General features: G+C 39.1%; 1 protein-coding gene across 1 annotated transcript in view; it reads left to right on the top strand.

The window, feature by feature from the left end:
* Window positions 1-6511: 6511 nt before the first annotated feature.
* Gabrr3 (gamma-aminobutyric acid type A receptor rho3 subunit) overlaps window positions 6512-10890 on the top strand; it is a 63964-nt gene continuing 59585 nt past the window's right edge. The window contains 1 exon segment of the mRNA XM_008841736.2: window positions 6512-6636. Coding sequence (XP_008839958.2) covers window positions 6512-6636 — 125 coding nt within the window.

Genomic DNA, 10890 nt, shown 5'->3' with positions numbered 1-10890 from the left:
CCAGGGAAGCACAGGGAGGTGAGGGCCATACGGCCAGGCCCAGAAGCAGTGCTCCTGGGGCCCAGAGAAGGCACTATGTTAGTCTGGATGAAAAGGATCAGGAAGATTTATTGGTTCCCCTGGTGTCTGGGGCCCCAAGATAAGAAATGGGGCAGGGCCCAAACCAGAAGGAGAGAATGGCAGGGGAGATGGGAGGGTGAATGAGGGTGGGGGAGTCAAGGATTTTAGGGTGCAATGGACATACCCCAGAGAGAGGCCTGCTGTGTGTCCTACAGGCCCAGGGAAGCAGAGAGAGGTGAAGGCGGGGCCAGGCCCAGAAGCAGTGTTCCTGGGGCCCAGAGAAGGCACTACATTTGGTCTGGATGAAAAGGATCAGGAAGCATTATTGGTTCCCAGGTGTCTGGGGCCCCAAGACAAGGAATGGGACAGGACCCAAACTAGGAGGAGAGACCGGTGGGGGAGATGGGAGGGTGAATGAAGCTGGGGGAGTCAAGACACAGAGGGCACTATGGACTTACCCCAGAGAGAGGCCTGCTGGTAGGAGAGAGCAACATTCATTTATATATCAATAATAACCACACACATAAGCAGTTGTAACTCTCCAACTGAAAGATCCAGAGGCTGGAGGCAATACATGAAACTCACTCCTGGGAATATACTTAATAAAGGAAGTGAAAACCATCTACAATGAAAACTTTAAAACACTGAAGAACTTAAAGATACTACAAGATTTTGGAAAGACCTCCCATATTCATGGATTGGCAGAATTAACAAAGTGAAAATTTCTGTGCTTCCAAAAGACACCTATAGAGTCAATGCAATATAAAGTAACTGGCACATAGAAATACATTAAGCCATTGTCTGTGTTCACACAATCAGCAAGTAGAAATACTGTTTCCAGAAAATCTGATACTAAAGATTGTACTTTTAGCCATTGTTTTATTGCCTTTTCATGACTTTCTAAAGTCACCTAAGTGTACCTGAGTAATAAACTAAAAGAGGAAGTGAGAAGTTTAAGGAGTTTAAGCTTTAAAATCATCCAGAATCTTCCTCCTCCAGCCCCAGAGGAAAACCTCCTGTTGCTCCTGGAGGTGATTTCAAAGTAGTATGCATGTCAGTACTGTTTCAGAAAGCTTATGTTTGTTTCCACCACATTCATCTCTACTTCTTGGTATTCTCAAAGTGATTTTATTTTTATAGTACAAGATAAAATCGTAAAGCTATGCTTAGTGTTCAATCTGACAAATATTAATCATTCAAGTGGGAAAAAGTACATTTACCTTAATAATTTAGCTTTTGTTGCCTAAATCATTTGACGTTTTCTTGTTAATCTTCTTTCCTGTTTGCCTGTGTTGACAAGTACACAGTATTTAGCATTGGGTTTGTGGGTTTTCCTTTCAGATGAGACTGCTGAGGACAAAGCTGTGAGGTGGGTGAGAATGTGTGTACTGTGCTGCCACCTGGTGGCAAGATCCCACTGTTACACCAAATGAACATGGCCCGCTCTAGTGCCACTCTATGAAATAGATTTTGTATTTCAGGCAAGGCCATGAGAGGGGGATAAAAAAGGGCATTGGGAAGGAACGACGCTGTATTAGAATTCCATAATAATGGGAAATAGGATAGAAACAGAAATGTCTATTAGGAGCCAAGTTTGGGGTAGGGAGGGAGAAAATGCCTACTGCATGTATGCTGTATTTACGACATGCAATTATAGTTCCAATTATATTTAATTCCCAATCTAAATTGTAAATCAAAAAGAGATTAATTGATCACTCATCCTCTAGTTCTAACTTCATCACAGAGTTGGTCCTTCATTTCCCCAGGTGATACATCTGTGGATTCAAACAACCACAGATGTCAGAGTGGTGGCATACTCCTTTATTCCAGCACTTGGAAGGCAGAGGCAGAAGGATCTTTGTAAGACTGAAGCCATCTTGGTCTGCCTAGCGAATTCCAGGACAGCTGGGGCTACTGAGAGACCCTGTCTCAAAAGGAAAAATAAATAAATAAAAAGAAAATTAAAAAAAAAAGTTCCATTCCAAAATAATCGTAAAAATTTGTGCTTGTATGGAACATGTACAGCCTGTTTTCATTCTTTTAAAAATAATACAGTGTGACAATTAATTACATCGAGTTGACATTGTACTGGGTAGTAAAAGTAATCTAGAGAGGATTTAAAGTATATAAGAGGGGCCAATGAAAAGGCTTAGCTGGTAAATGTACTTGCTGCCATTCTGACAAACTGAGTTTGAGCCTCAAGACCCATATGGTGAAAGAGAACCGACTGCCACAAATCCTCTGCATGTGCACCCACAAAAATGCATACTCATATCCACAAAATAAATGAATGAACCTACTAAGAAAGACTTTAAAGTATCCGGGAGAATGTATCCAGATTATACACAGATACCATACATAGACAGGACTAGAACATCCTTGGATTTCCATATCTTAGGGTCTGGAACCAGTCCTCTGCTAATGTCACAAAACAACTGTACAAAATGAAAGGCGGTAATAAAAGGATCAAAGTGATTGGAAGATTCTTGCTGAAATCAGGTAGGCTGTAACAGAGACAGTCAATTCAAGATGACATTTGAAAATAGAGCTCTACACTGTGGGAAGTGGATCTAGATAGTGTCATGGAACAGCTGAGAATCACTGATAATAAGAAAAAGGTTGAGCCTAGTGCTCCTCCTTGGGACAGAGACTGTCTGGAAGCCATGCCCTCCATAGAGGGGAGCCATTGCACTCTTAATGCGGGCATACCTGGACTGGAAAGTAATTCAGAGGTTGAAAGAATCTGTGGCTACTTATGGGATACAAGCAGCTTATACTATAACTCAGGTTGAAAGCCTTACTAGACGTGCTATGACTCCTTTTGATTGGCAAAATCTTTGTAGGGCTGTTCTTTCAGGGGGCGATTATTTGAATTGGAAATCTGCTTACTTGGAATATTGTGTAGAACTAGCAGCTGCTAATGCAGCCAATGGCCAGCCTGCATGGAATGTGGATATGCTTATGGGGCAAGGGGTTTTTATTAACAATCAGATTGGATATCCAGAGCAAGTATATTCTCAGATTAATGATGCAGCCCTTAAGGCGTGGAAGATGCTGATGGGCTCAGGTAACCTTAATGATAGTCTCTCAAAGGTCCTTCAGGGGCCAAATGAACCCTTTGCTGATTTTCTAGCTCGAATGATGGAAACTGCAGGAAGGGTGTTTCCAAATGTGGATTCAGCCATGCCATTGATCAAGCAGTTGGCATACGAGCAGGCTAATAAACCCTGTAGAGATGCCATCAGACCTCATAAGAATAGAACCTTAGATGTGTGGATCAAAATATGCAGAGATATTAATGAGCACTCCATTCAAGGGCAAGCCTTGGAAGCTGCAATAGTTGCAGGTCTGAGAGGTAAAAACCTATCAATATCAAATAGGCGACCTAAGCAATGGCCCGGCTGTTTTAATTGTGGACAATTTGGCCATTTTAAAAGAGAATGTCCTAATTCCTTAATGACAGCCACTAGACCTATAGATATGCTTCCTAAGTTGTGCCCCAGTCAAAAAGGTAACCACTGGGCAAGGGAATGCCGATCGAGATTTGACTTTAAAGGCAATTCTTTACCTCTCAATCAATTGGGCTCTAGGTCAAAAAACGGGAGAGTGGGCCCTGCGCCTCAGGGCCCTCAAATATATGGGGCAATGCAGACAACCCCTCAACCATGGCCGTTGATGCGATCTCCCACGCATCAAATCCCCATATCCCGGGGGACGTGGGTACCAATACTGCACGTAGAGCAAGCCCAGGGAGCGCAGGATTGGATCTCTGCGCCACTTCCAGACTTGTATTGACACCTCAAATGGGAGTTCAGGTGGTGGAGTCGGACTTTAAAGGTCCGCTACCGCGAAACACAGTAGGATTATTAATTGGCCAAAGTTCCACTACTCTAAAAGGATTAATAATCCACCCAGGAGTCATTGATTCGGATTATACTGGAAAAGTAGGAATTATGGTGTCCTCTCCAAGGGGGATAGCTCTTATAAACCCTGGAGATTGCATTGCCCAAATTTTGATTTTTCCCAGTTCTCGTGCAAAATATCCTTCAAAGCTACACGTTTTACAAGGTATTTTCTGTTGCTATTGTGTGTTTTTTAAACAATGGGATGGATACAGTTGTCATTTACTAAAATGGAGAAAAGACAAAGACACGAGTCTTAATATGTTAAGAGAAATTTTACTCCTTTGGGAGAGTAAATGAGCCTATTTCTTCTTGCATTCTAAGGTGCATCACTCCACTACCAGAAAAGTCAATGGTGGAGACTGATGGTTAAAAAAAAAAGAAATCAAAAATAGCAGAAATAGTAACAAAAACAAAACTCTCTCAACTGGTGACAATCATAAATCGCTAATCCTAACAGAACAGAGTAGAAAATTTTAGTTGTACCACTTATACCAGTATCCACTATTTTTCCATAGTCTTAGTAATAGAATTCCCAAGTTCATTTTGTTATCTCATTATCCATCTAAAAATTTACCACCTTTGATTATAATAGCAATATATTAAATTGCAAATATTTTATTTCTTAAAAGATGACATTATATACACATACCCAGAACTGTGTTTTTCCTTGGCTTCCTCTTGACTGAAAGACAGAAAGATTATAGCCTGGACTATAAAGAGGAAGCAAATTGTGAGGAAATTAGAACCAGCTGTCCAGACTGATTCCCTGATAACTTCATGCAAATGATCTTCCCTGCAGTCCTGATTCCCTCCCTCCTAAATTATGTTAGTGAAACAGAAAAATTTTATTTACAGTATAGCATTTAAAAGAAATACACTCACCCAGATGATGCCCTTACTAGCTAATGCATGTTTGATAAAAAAAAAAACCTTACTTACCCATAACATTTTTGAAATTACTAAAATCATGGGTAACAAGCCATTGAATATAGTGTACATGTCTGTTTGTGTTTGTGTATGAATATGAATATGTATATGTATATGTATGTAATATGTATATGTATGTAATATGGGCCCAAAACAACTGAATAATGGAGTGGAAAAGGAACTGTCTTTCCAACTGAGATAAATTGGTAGTATTGACTTTACTATGTTTAAAGGAATGTAAAATTAAGTACAAGAGAGAGGAGGGGAGGAGTTGGTGTGGTATAAATGATCTCCAAAAATCTTTCTGGATCAGCATACTATGACTATAATTTCCAATTCAATATATTTGTCTGTGTGACATCCTGTAGGCATACCTGGAAATTCTGTAGGTTTGGAATTAGCTGTCGCTGTTGTTGTTGGCTATATATGATCCAACGTAAATAAGACATGAGCTTTTTGTTTGTTTTCCTTTGCTAGGAAATGACAGCTACATACCCAAGATGAATTCGATGGGCACAGCCATGCAATCTAAGTTTACACTTGGTTCCTTGCCAGATAAATAGAAACAAGCTGACTTCACCAGAATGGAAGAAAAGTGAACAGGAAGCTATTTATGCAAGGGAAAGCTTAAGCTACTACAAGATTCTCTGGGGATTCTGTGATTCATTTTGTTTCCTGGTGGTTACCACTTTCTAGTTTTGACAGATGTGGTTTTTTGCTTTTTTTCTTAAGCTCATTGGGCTTGCAAAGGAAAGCACTAAAGGGAGAAGGTTAAAGAAACAACTCAGCACCTACAGGCACAGATGCTTTACTGTAATTGAGCGAAAACCCTAGGACTTCCTATGAACAAATTCTTTCTACTCTAAGACACTGGATTATTTTTATTTTTATGCTTATAATTTCTTAAAGTTCATGGCCAAAAATGATAAACTTTTTATGTCTTTTTAATGGGAATGTTGGTATAAGAAGTTGTTATGAAGAAGACAATGTAATAAAGAAGTCAGATGTCAATGTATTCTTGCCATTGATTTGTCCTCACAAAGAACGAGACACCCAGGCATCCTAGTATCATTAAGTGAGCATGAGGAGTTGCCTGAATTTAGAAGCAAATGTCCCAAGGTAGCCCCCCAAGTTCTATATGTATGGGGAGAGGAAAGGACTCTTCTGGACTAAATGGACCCATGCGATAAAGGAAAAGGTCTTGCAATAGGTAATTAAGATTAAATTAATCATCTTCTTCTCATTAAGCATATTGTTTTAAAGAGTCATTAAATATATTCAAATGATATTGCATTGGATTAAGAGGATTAGTGCCTAGCCTTAGTTCTTTGTCTGCTAAGGACTACAGCTGAATCAAGCATTTTACTAAGAACCTTCCCTGGGAAAGGAAAAGCCTTTGTCTTATTTTCTTCACATTTCCTATAAGGTGGACAGACACATGCCTGGGAGTGATGCCAGTCTAGTCAACCTGCAGAAATGAAGGGCAGCATTGAGGGTGATGTCTGTTTTTTCTCCTAATACCTTTTCCTGGCATATTATTGATTTTTAACAAGACACACGAAGAGGAGATATCAGGAACAATACTGGTGGTGTCCACTTACTTTCTTTTTCTGGAAAACATGGTCTTAGCCATCTGCCTGGTCCCCTTCACCTAGATCGGAATCACAGTGATGCTGGATGCTTCTGCTGCTCCTACCATTAAGAAATCCCACCTGCAGTGCCCCTCTTCAATGAGACAAATCCGGTAAGAAAGTGAAACACTGTCGTGCAGTCGTTGCCCAGTTTCTCTTGCTGGCTGCCTCAGACCTACTGCAAATCTAGAAATTTATCTTTAATGGAAATACATCTTGGTGTCAGTGCCTGTGTCTAGAAATAGCACTCACTCATCAGAATAAAATACCTCTAGCTAACATCCAAAAAGTCAGGAGCTTCCCTCTCAGACATTGTGTGCTTATTCATATTTACAAAGCAAATAGTTGAATGTTTCGCACATTGCTTCTCAGGGATTGTGTTTATTCAATGAGTAATTCATTTGTTATTAATAATGATACTTGTTTACAATTCCTTCGAATTTTTAGTTGAAAGTAATCTAAGCAACAACTTTTCCCGTCAATTTTATGTAGGACAATCTATTGATAAGATAGTATCAAAAGGCATTGAAACAATGTTATCTGTTGAAAATAGTTTTCATATATTTAAAATATTTTCCTGAATATAGACTCATTATCATTATTATTTTCCCATTAATAACCATGAGATGCCTGCATATGTAGAAAGGAGATATCTGTCCATTACAGTAACCTGGGCATCATGATTGATTTGCCTGGGACTTTATAGGTTTTAGCTGAAATTGCCAAATCTTCCTAGCTTGCAAGGGGCAAGATCAATCACTCTTCTACACAAAGAATGTCCTTGGAAAAGTCTTCCCTTACTTATTTCCAAAAAAGACCTAGTCAGTAAATGACAGATATTTCACAGATTCCCCTTATAATCCTGAATATTTATGAAACACTCATCATAATATCAGGAAAGAAATCACAAACACTTGAGAAATATCTTAAGAAATCTCAGGTTTAATGACCCTAACCAAGAGAAGGGAGGACTACATTCCTGATTCCTGATTTGCTCTTTAAAATGTACCTCTTACGTTTTCCTTCCATTCTTCTGCTCCTAGACCGCAGATCTAAGATGATACAAGGTTTTGTTGAGTTTAAATCCTTTCTGCGTCCTCTCCAAGGAAATTAGCTAAGGGACTGTTTGGGTAAAGTAAGGTTATACCAGGGTTTATGTGTGATTTTTTTTTCAGATTTCTTATAACATTTACATAATATATTTTATAATAAATGGAAAGTGCTTAAAATATATTCTATCATTTAAAGAAATAAATTTTCTCATTTGTTTTATAGAGGTTTAGAGAAGGAAAATACAGGTCATCAAAGAACTATTTCATCACACTGGCCCACATCCATGGCAGAGTATCTACAGAGAACCCTATAATACAACTACTGTAATCATTAACTCACATCAGCTATACTTCCCTGCACTGGCCCAAACAAGACTGGACCCATCAATAATCAGTCAAGGAAGAGGGAGGGGCTCACTGGACCCTACCCTTTACCTCTGGATTATTGGCTATTGATAGATTCTGGGAAAGGTAGAGTCACTGTCTTTAGTTGTGTAATTCACTGCTGAGCCCACCAGGCTCCAAAAAATAACTGCAAACCCTTGGTCACACAGATATTCCTGGTCAATCTCAAAACAAATGAGTAGACATGAGCATAGGAAGAGACTTGTGGGGAAGAGGGAAGGTAGACAGGGTGAGGAAGGCAGGAGGTAGGAGTGGTCAGTATGTGAAAGTATAAAAATAATAATTAAAGTTAAAGGTTTTTAAAAAGAAAAACCTACCATGCACACTTATTGTGTGTTCTTTAAAGGCCAACAGGGGAGCACTGATTCTTTGTGGTAAGAAAGAAACATTTCCCTTAGGTGAAATGCCTCTTTATTTCATTTTAAAAGAAGTTTAGAGTTTATGTAGGTCAGGTTTCCCCCAGAGGAAACCCTGGGGTTTCTCCTATATGAGGCCAGACATGCTTGTTTGCCACTTCACTGTGTCTTAAGTGATGAGCCCCTTTAGGCCACAAGCTAGAATATGATTTGTTAAAATTTATATGTGCTGTTTTTGCTCTGCAAGAAAAATCCTCAAGGGCACTGAGGGCTGAGTAAGCCACCACTGTACTGCTCAGCCACTTAGTCTGAAATCTATGCTTCTTACCTAAGTAACAGACAGCCAGTTTCTACACTGGTCTCAGCACTCACTCATGCAAATTTTAAAGCAACTGACAAAAAAATACAGAAATAACTATATAGACTAGTTTCCAGAAAAAGAACCCCAGAATTCTCCATTCCTTTGCTGGAAATAAATATCAAGAGGTTCTTTGCTCAGTATCCAGCCTGCTTACCAATAAACAATAATGAAATAGTTCATTGATAAATCATTATTTTATATTGTAAGAAAACTAACAAAATGGACATGAAAGGAGGACATGGTCTTTCTTTGAAAATTATGCAGTGGTCTTAGACCCACTACTTTGCATTCATATGATGCTTTCAGGCATCTAGCCCCTTAATCAGAATGTGAACTATCATTATTCAGGTTTATGACCTTGCTTTCCAGTCAAAGATACCTTTTTTTACTCGAAATATTTTTAAAGTTTTCTATCCAAAGACTTCCTTTATTCTTAGAGACCCGGTAGTGGGGAATATGGACAAAGAAAGTTTTGACAAGTGAAAATGTGTCTCTTTGCCTGAGGAGGTGATCTGGCATCCTGGTGATACAGAGTGGATATCCAGATTTGTTGAATGTTCACGCATTCTTTCATCAATTTTATCGAATGGCTTTCATGTACAAGTCTTGGGTTAAGGGCAAGATCCTATAGGAAGGGCAGACTGAAAATGCAATAGATGCTTAAAAGTTGTCATCCTACTTATTTTATAATGGTTTACTATAATCCTGCTGTACTTGGGTTGTTTAGGTCTGTTATTTCTCTATTGTAGAATTCCTAAAATATGATATACCATGTAATGTCTGTCTATATTAGACCATAGCGTATTTGTCTATTTATTCATTTTCGCATATATGCACTAAGTGTAACATTTAATTGTAGGTTTATGTGAGTTAATTTTAATATTTTATTTTATAGCAAGCTTATAAATTTCCTGAAAATTTGGCAATTGAGTCTTATAAGCTTTTCTGAACAGATTTTAGCAGTCTGCAGTTTATTCTTAAGGGTTACTGTGCCATTCTTACAGCATCCTAAACCCAGCCCAGCTCTAATGTAAAAGGTCACTCAATATAGTCATGGAAACACAAATCCAGTGTTACCAGATTCCTGTTATTTTTCAAACAAAGCAGCAACTACAGATTTTCATATGAACTTTTGTAATTTTCTGTACCATATGAACTCCGAAACACGTCTGCAGATCAGCTCTGACACAGATCCCATTTCCTCATTTCACAGATGAGGAAACAGCCTGAGCTCAAGATGTGGCAGAGAAAGACCCAGTTGAGACTAGGAGCTGTCACACCTCTAATAGGACACACTCTACAGCTGTCTCTTCCATGAAGGAGTTCACTTGCACAGCGTTTCCCTTTATAGACAGAAGGTGTTAAACGAAGATGCCATTCATTCCCTAGTTCAGGCATTTAGGAGCTGTTCAGACAAAGCCACAGAGCTCTTCATTCTAACGAGACACATCCTAAGACTTCTCAAAGCATCAGGGCTCTGGAGATAAACATTGGATCCACGATTGTGAAGGTTTTCTTAGCGATCAAAAACTGAGGCAAAGGATTTTCCTGCTACTTTAATATTTCTTGAATTTACATCTAAATAGCCTAACAGAGCATTTCTATTGCTTTTTTTATTATTATGTGTATGAATGTATTACCTGCACGTAGCTACGTGTACCCATACCATGCAGTGCCCGTGGAGGTCAAAAGACAGTGTTGGATCCTCCAGAACTGGAGTTCCAGATGACTGGAAGCCTTCATATGGGTGCTGGGAATACAATCCAGGTCTTCTGCAAGAATAGCCAGTGCTCTTAATCACTGAGCCCCTGGATTTTACATTTTAAAGAAAAATAATATCTATAAAAAGTTGTTCTCTAAAAAGAGAACAAAAATTTGCCTACGTGACCATAGACTGTAAAGTGGGCTTCTGTGTGCATTCCTAATGGAGTTTGAATAAGAAAAAATATCAAGCTAACAACAGGACATGCTTCTAGAATAAAGAGACCAAGCTAACACGGTGAAGCAATCTGGCAAGTAAAGTGTAGTGTAAACCATTAATTAATTAAGAAAAAAAAACTGTTAGGGAGCTGGGAAGATGGCTCAGCGGTTAAGGGTTAAGAGCACTGACTGTTCTTGCAGAGGACCCAGGTTCGATTCCCAGCACCCACATGGTGGTTATGCACCATCTTCACCTCCAGTTCCAGGGGAATA

This window comes from Nannospalax galili, unplaced genomic scaffold, assembly GCF_000622305.1.
Source record: "Nannospalax galili isolate Female #2095 unplaced genomic scaffold, S.galili_v1.0 scaffold821, whole genome shotgun sequence".
In the NCBI taxonomy this organism is placed as follows: Eukaryota; Metazoa; Chordata; class Mammalia; order Rodentia; family Spalacidae; genus Nannospalax; species Nannospalax galili.
The sequence above is the reverse complement of the archived record's forward strand: the minus strand, read 5'-3'. Positions and strand labels throughout refer to the sequence as shown.